The sequence below is a fragment of the Mesoplodon mirus genome (assembly GCF_964341445.2).
Source record: "Mesoplodon mirus genome assembly, chromosome: 5".
NCBI classification, from domain to species: Eukaryota; Metazoa; Chordata; class Mammalia; order Artiodactyla; family Ziphiidae; genus Mesoplodon; species Mesoplodon mirus.
In genome coordinates, this window is record NC_138980.1 from 124,190,927 (window position 1) to 124,208,065 (window position 17,139).

The following is a 17,139-nucleotide window of genomic DNA, read 5'->3' on the forward strand; positions in this document are numbered from 1 at the left end:
ACAGGCTCCAGACGCGCAGGCTCAGTGGCCATGGCTCACGGGCCAAGCCGCTCCGCGGTATGTGGGATCTTCCCGGACCGGGGCACGAACCCGCGTCTCCTGCATCGGCAGGCGGACTCTCAACCACTGCACCACCAGGGAAGCCCAGTAACAATGTTTTGAATGAATTAAAAAAGTGACCCATTGGTCTGCACAGGGAAGTCTCTGTACTCTTGAAATAACCCACTTACACAGTCTTTCCCTTTGATGCCTTATATTCCTACTAATCTTAGCTCTGATTTAAAGTACTACTATATGTAATTAGGAGAGATGGGTTGCAGTTTTCTGATCTTCTCTTTGGGCAAAACTGTGCTTTGCTGTGTGGGTACCGCCATCGTCAACCACCATAACTGATCTGCTTCTCAAATTCATAAACCAGCACTGCCTCCTGCCCTTTCTTCATGCATTTTTATTTCACTTTATATTATTCCTATAGATTCATCTTATGCTAGACCCCTCAGAAAGAAAGTCTCTAATGAAAACAAAGTACTCAGGCATGAATCAGAAATTTTATATTTTCACCTTATGAAAGCAGAGTTTCTTGGATCTCCTAATTGAGCTACTGGGTTTTCCTAAGCTGTGGATTCACTTAGTCTAGTAATAAGTGCTTCGAGTTCTTTAACAAAAATAACTACATAATTAACTATACTATGCCATTGCACTTGGCAATAGCACAACACCTGCTAATTCAACAAAAGTCAGGAACTTACAAAAAGAACCTATTGCATCTCAAGAAGCAGGCTTCCTACCTAGTTAAATATGATGTTAACATAGATCAATAAAACAACATTTACTTGAGACACGCTCATGCTGGATTTAAGAGCATACTTGAATGGTTTGAACCTTTAATTTGTTCATAACATATAGGACCAGAGCTATTTCTTGCTTAAGTTAAATTTTCAGAAGAAAAAAACATACATTTATGAATGCTCACTGCCATAGAAACAGCATTCCTTTAAAAACAATACCCATTTCCTAGATATAAAACACTAAGAGAATCAGCCACGGGAACAAAATGTGTGTTCCCTTCTCTTCTGGATTTAAAGGTTGATAATTATATTTCTAAGAACCAGCATTATGGGCTCCTAAGGCTGACACAAAGATGGGAAAGGAGATGCATTAGGGATAATTTCTTGGTAATGAAGACCTCTAGAAAGCATGCACATTATGTTTTTATGTAGAATAAATACATTACTATAAAATATGAAGAAGAAAAACCTTACCCGAATCCAGAAAGTAAGCGACAGAAGAGAAAGAAGCCATAACCTTGGACAAATGCAGAAAGGAAGGCAAAGAATCCGTTGATACACATGCAAATCAGAAGAGACTGCTTCCTTCCCACTTTGTCTGCCAGTCCTCCCCAGAAGAATGCCCCCACCATCATCCCGAGGTACACTATGCTGCCTGCAACACACAGAAAACAAAGAAACACATCAGAGACTGGGAGTAAGCGACACATGTAACAGCAAGTGAACAAGGGACAAGATACATTCCAGAATTTTACATGGGAAAAAAATTCCTTTAATAACAGATCCTTCAGGACACACGGATCAGCTTTCAGGTTGGAAAGCAAGCTCTGTGGGCTACCTTTGGCTGCCACGGCCAGTGGCAAGGGCAAAAGACGAAACAGTCACATTCTCACCAGCCGTGTGGGGACAGGTACCAGGTGGGCAAGCGTAAGGAGGAGTCTCCACACAGAACAATCCTGCAGTTTGACTCATGGTTGTGTCACCTTCAGTCCGAAGGCCCAGCTTAGTGCCGCAACAAGGCCAAGATTGGAGACTGAGTCAAGGGCTCCCAGGTCAAAGCGGATCCCCCTCAGTGTCCCTCTTGGCATCACTGAGTATACAGTTGAATTTCCTAATTCACTTGCTTCTTCTAAAAAAACCAAGCCCTCATAAGCTCTGTCCAGAATCTTCTGCAGGATGAAATAATACTAGGTATGGCAAATGTTACTTCCGGGAGGTTTCTAAAAGGGTGTGCAATGTCTAGGGGAAATGGTATAATTAATAAATGAAAGTTTAGCTTTAAAAAAGCTGCCACAGGGCTTCCCTGGTGGCGCAGTGGTTGAGAGTCCACCTGCCGATGCAGGGGACACGGGTTCGTGCCCTGGTCCGGGAAGATCCCACATGCCGCGGAGCGGCTGGGCCCGTGAGCCATGGCCGTTGAGCCTGTGCGTCCGGAGCCTGTGCTCCACAACGGGAGAGGCCGCAACAGTGAGAGGCCCGCGTGCCACACACACACACAAATAATAAAAAAATAAAAATAAAAATAAATAAAAAATCTGCCATATTTTATCCATTTCTACTTTTTCCTTTGCTTCACCAAAGCACCATTTGACTAGTTCCTTCTCAAAGGCATGTTCAAGATACTCAGCAGCATCTGAGTCACAAGCTAAAAAACAGTGCTTTAATTATTGCTTTAGATTAGTCAGGGAAATATTCTACTTAAACATTCACCAGAAATCGTTTGCTTAACAGAGTTAATGAATTAATATGAGACCCAGAAGGAGAACATTTGGCAAAGTCTGCAGATGCTGCTTTGCAGATAGTCCAGTACAGACAGCTACAGTGAATGGCGAATGTTGGAGCAATTATACAATAAGACAAAACAGAAGCTGTTTTTTATTTAGACTGGGATACTGCAAAGAGGTGGGTGGTCATCCTTTGCCTGGCTGGGGGTGGCATATTTTTCTCCATACTATGGGGCTGACCATACACAGATCATCCTTCTCAATAAAGAGAGATTACTCATATCATGAGGCCCAATGCATGGCCGGAAGACAATTTAAAGAATGTATCAGCACAAGGCAAAGGAATCCCCAAAGCAGACAGATTCACCCAGGGAAATGCATATGCAGCATATCTCTTATTTATAGCCTAAGAGGCTTGAGTTTGCCACTCATGCCTCTCAGAAGAATAATCAGTAGCTAAGCTGCTTTACGATAATGTCTGTCTTTAAAAATGCCTACAAATCAGAAAGTGAGCTCCATCCATCAGGAGTGGCCCATGGCTTCTGTCGTCAAAAGACTTGGGAATCTTTCTTGTAGCTCCAGCCCCAGGAACAAAAAATGGTCCCTAGCACTTGCGGAACCCTTGCCAGTTCTAAACGTTTGCATGAATTAACATCACGACCACCCTTTGAGGTTAACACTCTGGGAGCACGGTTCGTTGGTAGGGAAGCTGAGGTATAGGGACGTTAATGATTTGACCACAGAAAAGTGAGTGGCAACTACATCCCAGTCCAACAGCAGCTCTTTGTACAATGTGCTTATCACTCCTTTAGCCAACCTGGCTGCCCTCCTGTGAAAACATCCCAGTTTGTCCAGGCTCCTATGTGGCAGTAACATCTAAAATTGAAAGCAGTACCTCAAAGGTCTCTGAGGTGCCTTCTCCCTGGGCACCACCCTCACATAGAATTAAGAGTTAAGTCTGTTTCCTCATCATTAATCATTAGAGAAATGCAAATCAAAACTACAATGAGATATCATCTCACACCAGTCAGAATGGCCATCGTCAAAAAATCTAGAAACAATAAATGCTGGAGAGGGTGTGGAGAAAAGGGAACACTCTTGCACTGCTGGTGGGAATGTGAATTGGTACAGCCACTATGGAGAACAGTATGGAGGTTCCTTAAAAAACTACAAATAGAACTACCATATGACCCAGCAATCCCACTACTGGGCATATACCCTGAGAAAACCATAATTCAAAAAGAGTCATGTACCAAAATGTGCAGTGCAGCTCTATTTACAATAGCCCGGAGATGGAAACAACCTAAGTGTCCATCATCGGATGAATGGATAAAGAAGATGTGGCACATATATACAATGGAGTATTACTCAGCCATAAAAAGAAACGAAATTGAGCTATTTGTAATGAGGTGGATGGACCTAGAGTCTGTCATACAGAGTGAAGTAAGTCAGAAAGAGAAAAACAAATACCATATGCTAACACATATATATGGAATTTAAGGGGAAAAAAATGTCATGAAGAACCTAGGGGTAAGACAGGAATAAAGACACAGACCTACTAGAGAATGGACTTGAGGATATGGGGAGGGGGAAGGGTAAGCTGTGACAAAGCGAGAGAGAGGCATGGACATATATACACTACCAAACGTAAAATAGATAGCTAGTGGGAAGCAGCCACATAGCACAGGGATATCAGCTCAGTGCTGTGTGACCACCTAGAGGGGTGGGACAGGGAGGGTGGGAGGGAGACACAAGAAGGAAGAGATATGGGAACATATGTATAACTGATTCACTTTGTTATAAAGCAGAAACTAACACACCATTGTAAAGCAATTATACTCCAATAAAGATGTAAAAAAAAAAAAAGAGTTAAGTCTGGGGTAGCAGAAAATGACAGATGGGAGCTAGGGGGACATGCGGCTTTGTCCTCCCTGAGCACGTGGCAAGGGATGCGCTACTCATTCTCAGATATTCCAGATGGACACATTCCTGACTCTTGGTCAGGGAGGTAAGAGAGTTGATGCTGCAAACAGCTGGGTGGTGCCAGAACAAAAATGAAAATCCAATCGCTTGCTAGAAAGAATAGGCTCCTGCGCTATGTTCCAAAGGAGGTACTATAACTCCCTTGCTTTTCTGGTGCAGGAGGGATGACGCTTCTGCTGGGCAGGTCTCCATATCCTGTCATCGCCTTCTTCCAGGCAGTCACCTGCAGCCGTGTCATTGCTAAGCCAGATCAGAGCTTTACGAACTGATGATTCCAGCACTTTAAGGGCTCATAACTGGATGTCACCTTTCCCTCACCCAGAAGTAGCATGAGGACACAGCCCCACCCCGGGAGCTTCTTAAACCTCAGAGGTAGTAAAGGCTGAGAGAGCTGAGCTTGCCCTTGACTCCTGTGTTGGAGATGGCTTAGTGGCTTGACAAGGGGCAGAAAACCCTCATTTATTATTAGCACCTTGTACTTAAGCCACTTGAAAATAAAATTTAAAGATAATACTTATGAAGAGTTTTAATATATAAAAGAGTAAAATAAAAATGGCCCATCATTCAATTCCCCCATAGGTGTGTGTGTGTGTGTGTGTGTATATATATATATATATATAAAATCTCCCAAATATGCCTACATAGCCAATAATTCAAGCCACGTAGAAATGTATAAAATGAAAATAAAAGTCTTCTCCCCCACCCTTGATCCTCTTCCCAAAGGTAACTATTGTCAAAATTTTTTCTAATTCTTCCAGAAAGCTTATACATATATAAAAAAGGATATCCTACAGGAATTGCCTGTTAAATATAGTTTCTCTTTTCCTATGCAGTGTTTATCTTTTCACTTCTTGTGTTTAGAATTTCTAAACTAAGCAAACCAGGAATAAATCTCCTTCAGAATTTTAATTACTTCTTCAAAATACATTTCATATGTTTCAGAAAAGCATTCACCATCAGCGAATAGGGGAAAACCAAACAGTTATTTCTCCCATCGCTATTATTTCCAGGCCTAAAATAAATACACCCAATCTCCCTAAAAAGCAAGTCTATTAAATTCAATTTTAAAGAATTTATTGAGCACCCGCTATACGTGACTTTCCCTGAAGTGCTAGAAATACAGGGATTTATAAGTCGTGATCCCTGACCTTAGGGAAGGGAAAAGTTAGCAAACCTTCGTCTGATGCCTGCTCTAAGCCAGGAGAGAAGTGAAACAGTTTCAAACCCATTATTTCACACAACACGTCCCACAGCCCCACTGCACAGGGCCAATACAGAGCGGGGCAGAACCTTCCATGGCCTCCTGGGGACACACGATCAGGACAGAACAGTGCACTCAGGAACCTGGGCTCCAAGTCCCTGAACTCCCTTTCTGCTCCATCAAGATGGCTTAAGGAGCTCATAATTCAGGGAGGGAGACACAGGCCCATAAGAGAATGAGCCCAGCTGCGAAGCGTGTACTCCAACGGAGGCGTAACTGCGAGCAGAGGGCTGGGAGTTGGCTACTAATTCTGACTGTGGCCTCTGAAGAGGCTTTGCTGAGAAGGGAACATCTGAGAGAATTCTGAAGGATAAGAAACATTTCAGGGCTTCCCTGGTGGCGCAGTGGTTAAGAGTCCACCTGCCAATGCAGGGGACACGGGTTCATGCCCCGGTCTGGGAGGATCCCACATGCCGCAGAGCAGCTGGGCCTGTGAGCCATGGCCGCTGAGCCTGCGCGTCCGGAGCCTGTGCTCCGCAACGGGAGAGGCCACAGCAGTGACAGGCCCGCGTACCGCAAAAAAAAAAAAAAAAGAAAGAAACATTGCAAGGTAGTATTAAATTCCTCCACAACGGACAGGTTTAGAAAAAAAATAGTATCAAGCTGTATCTCACTTCAACTCTGGCTAAAAATACGTTTCAGATCCAAACGTAATAACCTTTTGCGCCTACATGGGATTTCTATTGGTAATTAGACTCTTCCATTGGGCATGCTATGGAGAGAACTAAGGCTACCCGATAGCTGATTTGAGACAAACAGCTGAATTAGAAAATTCATTTCTTCATCATGTAATCTGATTAAAACCAAACCTTTGAATGTTGGCAAAGTCATGATGTGAATAAAAGTGGAAACACTCTGGATCCTTGCCTCGTTTGTTTTCATGTTTCCATTTTGTCTTTACGATGTTGTGATGGGGAGTCCTTGAAGACTGAGAGCAGGGATAAGCTCTTACCATGGACCAGCCTTCTCTGTTCTTTATTCCTCATGATGCTGCTGATGGTCAGAATTTAAAAGTATTTTAGTCCAAAGTCCCTTATTTTACAAGAGGAAAAATTGAGGGTGAGAGAAGCCGGTACTTGAAATCAGGTCTTCTAGGTCCTCGTTCCTCAGAGTATGACTCCTGCACCAGCAGCACTGGCATCCTGGGGAGAACTTGCTAGAAATGCAGACTCTAAGGCTCCGCTCCGGACCTACAGACTCAGAATCTGCATTTGAATAAGGTTCCCACGTGATCTGTGTGCACTTTAGAATCCAAAAGCACTTTTTAGGCTGGCGTGCTCTAACCACGCCCCCCCCCCTTTTTTTTACTTAAAGTTTGTATTTGTCTAATACATATTTGAGGGGCGGGGGGAGATGCAGGCTACAGAATATTTAATTCCAAAGACACAGAACAAGCAAGATCTCCCTACATGAGTTGGAGATCTCCTAAGGGCAAGCAGAAACTCTGTGCTTCTCCTAGGACCTACTTTCTTTACACCAGCTAGAGACAGACCTCCAGTGCAGAGAGAGGCCAGGCTGTGATTCTCAGATCCTTTCGTGAATCTAATGAAGACTTTAATTCAGTTGGGCTGTCAGGAAGTTGAGCTTGCCCTGAGAAATAAATGTGACCTGAAACTCACTCTCCTCCTACCACAGCTGGGGCTCAGGACACCCTTGGCCAGCCAGCCTCTCGGTCCAGGTTTCTCAGAAGACAGAAAGAGGCCTCGAGCATCACTTCCCCCTTAAGGGATTTTCTAACATGGGAGCTGATTCCATTTTATTTAATCGTACCCTTCTTTCCCCTGACAAATATCACATTTCCATTTCTGTCTCCTTGCTAAGCTGCTTTTGATTCTTTCTGACAATCCCTAAGGGGGCACACGTCTTTTCCCCGTAGAATTTTAAACCACATTTAAACTAAACAGAACAATTTTAAGAAACAGAATAGAGTGTTTTTTCTCATAATAATTTTAGCCAATAGTTTTTTTAAAAATTGTTCTAAGCACTTCAGTTATCCGTGGCTAATGCATTATCCTATAATTCATCCCACCATTTATTTACAGATTGATTTTCAATAAAAAAAATTCCGTGATAGTGTTCTGAATTCAATGATAAATAATCTCCGTGCAGCAATGCTCACACTCACCTTTTATAAGGGGATTTTCTTAGGTTAAAATAAAATTTTAAGTCAAAAATAAATCTTTAAGAATAACAATGACACTTCTGGAGATGGTTGTTGAAAAGAATAATATAATATCATCTATCATATTCATAGGATTGAGAAAAAATGCTTTATTTCCTAAATCATGCTCATTATTTTTTAGATATTACACAAGAGGCAGGTGCATTTATTGTCCCAAAGATAGGGTTTTCTACCATCAGCTTGTGTTACACCCATAGTAGAAACCTACTTAGCCAATTCTTACTTAACCAACTCAATGGATTAACCAACCCTCCCACAAACACACTGAGAATTATTTACCATCTTCCCTCTGCTTCCAGTAAGGGCTTTAGGCTTACTGGGCTTATATCCAACCTGCTTATGTGAGTTCTGCTCTTATTAGTTATGTATCCAATTAAACATCAGTCACATAAATAATGATATGAGTGTGAAAGGAATGGGAGCTACTCCTACGAAAACTAACTTAAGAAAGACTTGGGTGGGACTTCCCTCGTGGTGCAGTGGTTAAGAATCTGCCTTCCAATGCAGGGGACGTGGGTTTGAACCCTGGTCCGGGAAGATCTCACATGCCATGGAGCAACTAAGCCCGTGTACCACAACTACTGAGCCTGCAATCTAGAGCCCATGAGCCACAACTACTGAGCCCATGTGCCACAACTACTGAAGGTCGCGTTCCTAGAGCCCGTGCTCTGCAACAAGAGAAGCCACTGCAATGAGAAGCCTGTGCACCACAATAAAGATTAGCCCCCGCTCGCCCCAACTAGAGAAAGCCCACGCTCAGCAACAAAGACCCAACACAGCCAAAAATAAATAAATAAAAATAAATTTATAAACAAAAAAGAGAAAGACTTGGGGAAGATGGGTTACAAAAGTAAATAATACACTTATTAAATAAATGTCTTAAACATCTGTATATTAAATAAATATTAAATAAATAGTAAATAACATTTATTAAATTAAATAAATTACATTAAATAAAATTTATTAAATAAATGTGAGCAACCCAACTGTAAAAGACCGAGAAAAATCATAAAGATCAAAGAGTCTATGCTTAGATGGTGGCATATTAAAGAAATTAAAACTGAAAATCAAAGTCACATGGTGGCTATGGAGATGCAGGAAAGACAATGGGATACTTTAGGTTTGAAGCTCCCTATTCAAAGGGCATCTTTACTCCTGCACTAGAAGAGGGTCGAATGAATACAAGCCCATATGTTAAAACACAGTGCTTAAGTCCCTACGCTTATGTTGCATGGTTTCCTGCTTTTACCAAATTTTCCATTTATTGACCAATTACCAGTCTGGATTTAATTACATAATGGGGTGTTTACCCTGCCTCAGAGGGCCCCTGAAGACATGCTTTGTGCTTAAAGAAATCAGGTTTGCATAGCCACTGGAAGAGACAACAATTACGCACCAAGTGGTTCATCTTATCACTAAAGGCAACACTAAAACAGCATCTCCTTAAGATCAGTTGCAGCACTCACTATCTTCCTTTCCCCCATTTCCTCAAAGATTCCTTTTTTTCCCCACTGTGTACTGGAAAAATCCCTGGAATGAGGGCCAAGATATCCAGGACTAGTTCTACTCTCCCTAGAACTAGTTGTAAGCTGTCAGGCTAGTCTTTCAGCTTCCTCTGTGTCAAATGGTAGGTGATAGTCAGCCCCATAAAACTGAACCAGCCTCTCTCTTCTGTCTGTCTGGGGGAGGAGGGGGACTTATCTCCCTTGCTGGCCTCTTATGGATCCTCTCCACCCACCCACTGATGTGGAAGCTTTCACAGCTGCTGTCTTATGGTCGCTGCTCCTAGACCCCCAAAATGGTGAGCTATGAGTGTGGCCATCCCTCAGCCAGACCCTACTGCAGCTTGTAAGAGGCTGATTCCAGGGACCACTGTGCCTCCCCACCTGCCCTTGCACCCACTCAGTTCAAAGAAGGCTGCAGCATCTTCCTCTTTATCTACAACTTGCTATTTCTCTTTCTTACTGTTTTCAAATTATGTACTTGAATTAGAAATAATGACATAAAATCTCAAGTTCAGTATTTATTCTATCGGATTCTTCCATTGAATGTGCTGAGAAGTGGACCCATTATTAAAGCAATAGGGGTTGAGATGGGGGAAGCAGAAAAACTTTGTTGTTGTTGTTTTTTAACCAAATGCAATATCCTTCATCTTCATTCCACTACTGTTTACCACTCTGAACCTTGCATCAAGCAGCAAATAGTTAAGAGCCCAGGCTCTTGAAACACACGGACTAGATATGAATGTTTGCTTTACCATTTACTAGTTGTTTGATCCTGGGTAAGTTGCTTTATTTCTTTATGCCTCAATTTTCTCCTCTGTATAATGGGGTTAATAGGAATACCTCCTCACAGGGTCTTTGAGGGATTAAATGGGTTAAAGCACTAAGCACTGTGTGAAACACAGTTGTTCAATAAAGAAACAACAACTAATATAACTATTGGTGTGAGGGAAAGAGAGAAAGGGGAGAACAAAATGGTGATGGAAAACAGGCAACAGGAAAAAGGGGAGGGGCTCTGGAGTGGTGTGGAAGTAAAATGACAGATTTTGGCCTCCCTCAGCTCAAGTGCTGAATAGAAGCCACCTGAAACAGCTCTGGAAGTGTAATTTTTTTTTTTTTTTTTTTGCGTTACGCGGGCCTCTCCCTGTTGTGGCCTCTCCCGCCGCAGGCTCAGTGGCCCTGGCTCAAGGGGCCCAGCCGCTCTGCGGCATGTGGGATCTTCCTGGACTGGGGCACGAACCCATGTCCCCTGCATCGGCAGGCGGACTCTCAACCACTGCGCCACCAGGGGAGCCCTAATCTAATTTTTTAAATCTCAAAGACTTATTCTTTTGCAACTTGAAACTAAGTAAATAATCAATATGCTTCTCCTAAGACCAACCCCTGAGTTTTTCCAATTACTACCAGTTTTACTAGCCACAGGTAAGGGCCATTTTGTGTTCAAATGCATCTGTGGACTTTCGGAAAATCAAATAAAAGTAAAGAAAGTACTAATATCAAAGGCACATGGACAAATGAAAAAAACCAAAACTCTAATTTGCAATAGAGAACATATGCAACAAAAGTCAGCTCACCTTTGCCAGAAGGAACTATAAATATTAGGCACAGTCTACAGCACATCTCTGACTTTACATTTGGAAAGTCTGACATTTAAGTCTGTCGGTCCAGGCAGAGACTGATGTAGCTGCTTGTGTAGGCAGGTAATGCCATATCAAGGATAATTACCACTTGTTGCTTAAGTCCACCTGGGCACCAAACAGCCTATGAAGGCCCAAGGACACATCCACTGAATTCATGAGTCAAATGCAGAAGGACACTCTTGAAAAGAAAGCCCAATCTATTTTCTAAAATCTTTCCTCAAATGGCCAGTATACAGCATGCCCACTGGATAGGGAAAGAGATATTTAAATACTTTTGCATAAAAAATATTTTTGCATGTATGGCTCTGCAGTCCCCAAAAAGGGCAATTATAGCCCCCTTCGTTTGCAAAGCAATAAAGAAACAAGTCTTGGGAATTAAGAGCATTACAGCGAGTCACTTTGTGGTGCACCACGGATATCACACATCAGTTCTACACCAGTGGGATCCCTGTCTCCGCAGACTTCCCCCACTCCCAGGCCTGTGCTAAGGGAGAGCCCTTTCTTCAATAGCCCATCACTGAGTCAACCAATGAAGCAGGTGATCATTCATTCCACAGCTCTTAGTTGAGCTCCTGCGGAAAGCCAGGCATCTCTATGGTATGAGGAAAGGGGAGGGAGGAGAGGTCCGCAAACAGGGAAGGGACAAGGCCTTCCCTCTTGGCAGCTCACAGCCACGTGTGGTGGTTTCAGACCATGGCTGCACATCAGACTATCTGGGAGCTTTAGGGAAAAGAACACTGATGCCCGGGCCACACCCAGAGGTTCTGGTTCTGGGGTAGGGCTTAGGCAACAGTACTTTTAAAAAAACTCCCCAAACTATTCTAATATGAAGCCCTGGGCTCTGAACCTTTGGTTTCTTGGGAGATTAAAACATGCAAAAAATTAATTACCATTAAATGAAACACATGCTATAATTAAGGTGAGTACATTATGCTTAAGGGGGAAAAGGAAGGAGCGACTTAATTAATTCCAGGGAATCTGGAAAGCTCCCCATAGAAGGTAATGTGGATCACGCTGAGTTTTGAACAATGAAAAAGAATTCTCTAAGTAAGAGGGGAAAATTCCAGGGGAGGGAAGAAGATTCAGTTCAAAGTTCTGAAGGTGTGTCAAAGCACAGCACACTAAGGGGCCTCTAGGTGGTTCAGGATGGATGGACCGCAGAATTCATGTGCAGAGGAGAGTGTGGCGAGAGATGAGGCCAGAAGACACATTGAAGTCCACCCAAAGGGTTGGCCTTTATCCTTTGGGAAACTCAAAAACATACTGAACATCAGCCACACCTGAAAAGACCATTTCAGCAGCCCTGTGGAGGATAAACTGCAGCAGGGAAAGAGAGAGGAGAGGGGAGGGGAGGGGAAGGCCCAAACCAGGGTGAGGCAATCAAGTGCTGAGGTGCCCTGAGCCCAAAATTTAAGGAAGCACTCACTCTCAAGCGCTAACTCTGCATTTGCACAACCCTGAGAATGAGTGCTTCCTTAAATTTGTGCTCTAGGCACCTCACTCTCCTCACCCTGGTCCCAGCCCTGGAAAGAAACCAGCTGTTGAAATATCACTGAGAAGTAGCCCAGGGAGGGAATGAAGGCAGCCTGATCTAAGGCTGGGGCGTGGTAGACTTGGAGAAGAGGGTCAGGGCCCACACTTCTTGTAAACTAAGGGGTGAGGCAAGGAAGAGTGGGAACCGACACTGGGGAGTCGGGCTTGGGACAGGTCACAATAAAATTAATAAAGAGAAGGCGTCCAAGACGGGGGCAGCCGTGACAGGGCCAACGTCTTAAACATGTGAGGAAGAAGTTCACATCAGTAACCCTCACAGCATCATGTGTAACAGGGCAGAACAGGGCAGTAGATGCAAATCCATGAAGCGATGATCAATATAGCTGATTATCAGGAAATAGTTCATGAAGGAAGCCGGGCTTGAGTTGAGCCTCAAAAAAACCCCAAGAAGAATATGAATAAGGAGATGGGCAGAATGGCATGTTTGCTTACACTCAGACATGTACAACAGCACTGGGGAAGGTCTGGAGTGGGAAATAGCACGAGTAGGTTGGAAGGTGAGCAGGGTAAGCAGCCTAGTTAAAGTGGCTGGATTGGATGTGTGAGAAGTACAATTAAGCTGGATAGAGAAAATCCTTAAATAACAAGGCAAAACAATATTTTTTTTACATTTTTGAATTCTATTTTTTATACAGCAGGTTCTTATTAGTTATCTATTTTATACATATTAGTCAATCCCAATTTTTTTGGCGGGGGGGGTGATACACGGGCCTCTCACTGCTGTGGTCTCTCCCGTTGCGGAGCACGGGCTCCGGACGCGCAGGCTCAGCGGCCATGGCTCCCGGGCCTAGCCACTCCGCAGCATGTGGGATCTTCCCAGTCCGGGGCACGAACCCGTGTCCCCTGCATCGGCAGGCGGACTCTCAACCACTGTGCCACCAGGGAAGCCCCGTCAATCCCAATTTTAATTAATAACATAGACAAGGGGAGCCACTGATGGGTTGGTTCCCAAGTTGGGTATTAATGCCACTTGCTTCATTTCAACTACTTAACTCTGATGTTACAACACCAAAGCAGCCATAGATAACATGTAAGTAAATGGGCAGGGCCGTGTTCCGATAAAACTATTGACGAAAACAGGCAGAGGGCCAGATTCAGCCTGTGGGCTATAGTGGGCAGACCCCTGCTTTGAGCAAAAGTTTGCCAGGAGCCGTGCTGGGAACCTAGAAAAGCCTTGGGCTTGTCTTGGAAGAGGTCACCAGTGGTCTCTAAAGGGACAATCTCAGCGCAGCAGTAATGATGAAAGCAGGGGACAGGAGACTAAAGCAGGGAAGCAGTGAGGACACAGAGGCAGCGGGAGAAGCTAGGACAAGTGCCGATCACGGGAGCAAAGGGGCACAACGTTGCTGGACTGAGAGAAAAACTAGAACAAACGCACCAGCACGGGAGAGCAGTGAAAAGTGACAGAAGAAAAACATCAAGCACGCTAATATGGACACCATTGCCCTGAAACCAGAGCCACAAACGTAACAGAGAATAGCAAAGGGCTTCTGTTACAAAAGAGTGGGCTATTTAGGAAGAAGAGTACTTATCATGTGCCTTATTTCCAGAAAATCCTTGAAAACCAGGCTTATGAGAAATTTATTAATCTCAAGTTTAAGCATAATTGCAAGCAATAAAAGGATTTTTTTTCAGAGATGTCTCTTGTATATCAGCACAGTGAACAAATAAAGCATAAAAATCCAAAAGGAACTAGTATCTTAGAGGAACAGAACAAGAAAATAATTTTTCAACGATGTCCACGTTACATCTTTTGATATTTTAAGCAACAGAAAGGCCTGCAAGAGAAAAACTCCTGTAGCTTATCTCAGGCCATTTCTAGACTCTGGGGACGTGACTGTGCACGGCAGGAAAATTGGTCTGAAAATGGACTCAAAGATCACACTGTGCTTCGTCAATATTGATGAAAATGATCACACAAGTCCTCCAAGACTCTCTCTTGGAAAATTATGTGTACATTTTCTTTGTTGCTGTTGGTTTAAGTTTAGGTGGCAGATACCAAAATAAAAACCAGACTAGATCGTAATCGACTCCAATAAAGATCTAAAGAGAAAATTCAGTAGTCGATTTCTGATGCTCCGACATGACCTTTTGTTTCCTCAAATAGGCAAGTACCTAAGCTGTCAGTCCAGGAAGATGAGTGAATAAATATCGGGATTGGCCTTGGACTAATGAACATTAGTCCTAGTCCACTACTGCTGGCGAAGCGGAGGTGAATTCAGGGCAGCACTTTTTGACACTTGAGATTTATTTTGTCATGAGGGATGAAACATCACACAAAGGTTCCTCAACCCAAACTGTCAGAAGTACACTTGGGTGTTTCAGGGAAGGTCACCCAGAGAGTCAGGTGTTGATCCATAGTACTGAAGCTGTTATTTAGTGGCTGATTATTCTTGTTATGATTATAAATGATTTGGGCTTAGCATGAGCAGTTAGCCATCTGCTTCTCAGATTAGGAAGGAAAAAATGTGATCACTCTGAGAGTAAGAAAAAAGTAGGAATTCTAGTCAATTATTATATTATGTCTCAAAAACAAGAAAAAAAAACCCCAAAGAATGTTGAATTCATTTTATTTTCTCCTCTAAGACAAGGCATGTTAAAAATCGACCTACCCCCCAATCCCTCAATATCCCCTAAACGCATCATAGTCATTCTTATCTTTGAACCCTTATCCACTTAACTTTACCTGAAGTATCTTTCTCTTGCCTTTCATCCAAATCCTGTACCTTGAAATTTGCCTCCACATTCTTTGTGAGAACGCCCCAAACTACTTTAGTTTTCATGAGTAACTTCTACATAGTCTCACCCACATTCTGAATTGTATTCTTCTGTCAGTATTTCATGTGCATCAGTCTTACCTCTAGAACTAATCTGCAATTTGACCTCTGATAGGTAACAAATCTTACAGCATTTTATTCTGAAACTCCATGAGACTATATTGTTCTACACACATGTTAAATAATCAGTAAAACCTAGCTAATTTCACTTGAATTTAACATAGGTGGTTTAACTCAAACCCTAGTACCTCTCAGATACAGCTGTGCAATTGATGGAACTAATGTAAATCTGAAATGCTAACCATAAGACCTTGAATGTCCTAAGAAAATGTGATGAATGGCACACTTGAGAATCTTGTCTAGAAGAGTGATTCCCAAATGCACATCTAGAGAACAGACTTCATGAGAAAGTTTCCACCAGCCTACAGTGAAATGAGAAAAATAAGGAAAATAGTATGCTTTTTTCATAAAGATAAATTTATTCAAGTTGAAGGTCATTTATTAAGCATATGTCCTTCCTGTTATTTTGATGTGAACACGCCTTTTGTTTTATGAAGTGACAGTATAATGAGTAGTGTGTGTTGTTGCAATTATTATTATTATTATTTTACATCTTTATTGGCGTATAATTGCTTTACAATGGTGTGTTAGTTTCTGCTTTATAACAAAGTGAATCAGTCATACATATACATCTGTTCCCATACCCCTTCCCTCTTGCATCTCCCTCCCTCCCACCCTCCCTATCCCACCCCTCCAGGCGGTCACACAGCACCGAGCTGATCTCCCTGTGCTGTTATTATTTTTTTAATGGCCTTCCCTAGCAAACTAAAACGTTGGTTTCCCTATGTCAATCCACCTATTTTTTTACACTGGACTTGAAACTCTGAAAGACTGGGAGCCTCTAGTACACACCTCCAAATGGTGAGAACGATGGTTTGGACACACTGCACTCCGAAAAACGGCTAACGGAAGGAAATTAATTTACTAAGCCGTGGCTCACAAAATGAATTTCTAACATGGAACAGAATAGAGCCGTCTCCTTTGTGCATGTGATTATACAAGGTGGCTGCAAATTCCTCAACATTCCTCCCATCAGGAGGTGAAGTCTATGTTGCCTCTCCTTGATTCTGGGTAGCCACTTGACCAACAGAGTATGACAGATGTGATGCTGTGTGACTTGCAATATTGGGTCATAAAAGGTCGTGTAGACCTTGCTCGTTAGAACACTTGCTCTTGGATCCTTGAGCGACCATCTAAGTCTGACTCCCCTGAGAATGCCATGCTAGAGAGGTCACAAGTAGGTGCGATCCTCCACAGTCCCAGCTGAGCCCTGCCAGGATGGCAGCCATCTTGGACCCTCGAGAACAGTCCATCTGCCAGCCAAACACTACTGAGTGACCGCTGATGGCACCACAAAGAACAGAAGGATCACCCAGCCAAGCCCGGTCCAAATTCCTAACCCACAAAAATGTGAGGTATAATAAAATGGGTTTTGTTTAAAGCCACTAAGTTTTGGGGTAGTTTGTTATACAATAACATATATCTGTAACAGCATATTCCCTAAAACACTTCTAAGAACATTTCATTCACTGAGATACTCAGATTCTAAGGAATACAGTATTAAGAATCATAACTATTTCTCCACTTTCAGTTTGAGGAAGATCAGAATGGTTTGTTAATAATGCTTTTAGTACTGCAAATCATTTCAAAGGAAGAATATAGGGAGCA

At 42.8% G+C, this 17,139-nt stretch overlaps 1 protein-coding gene across 1 annotated transcript in view; it reads right to left on the minus strand.

Moving 5' to 3' along the window:
• The window catches only part of SV2C (synaptic vesicle glycoprotein 2C), a 215,456-nt gene that overhangs the window by 115,584 nt on the left and 82,733 nt on the right, over window positions 1–17,139 (minus strand). The window contains exon 3 of the mRNA XM_082624126.1: window positions 1,263–1,443. Coding sequence (XP_082480252.1) covers window positions 1,263–1,443 — 181 coding nt within the window. The remainder of the gene's footprint in view (window positions 1–1,262; window positions 1,444–17,139) is intronic.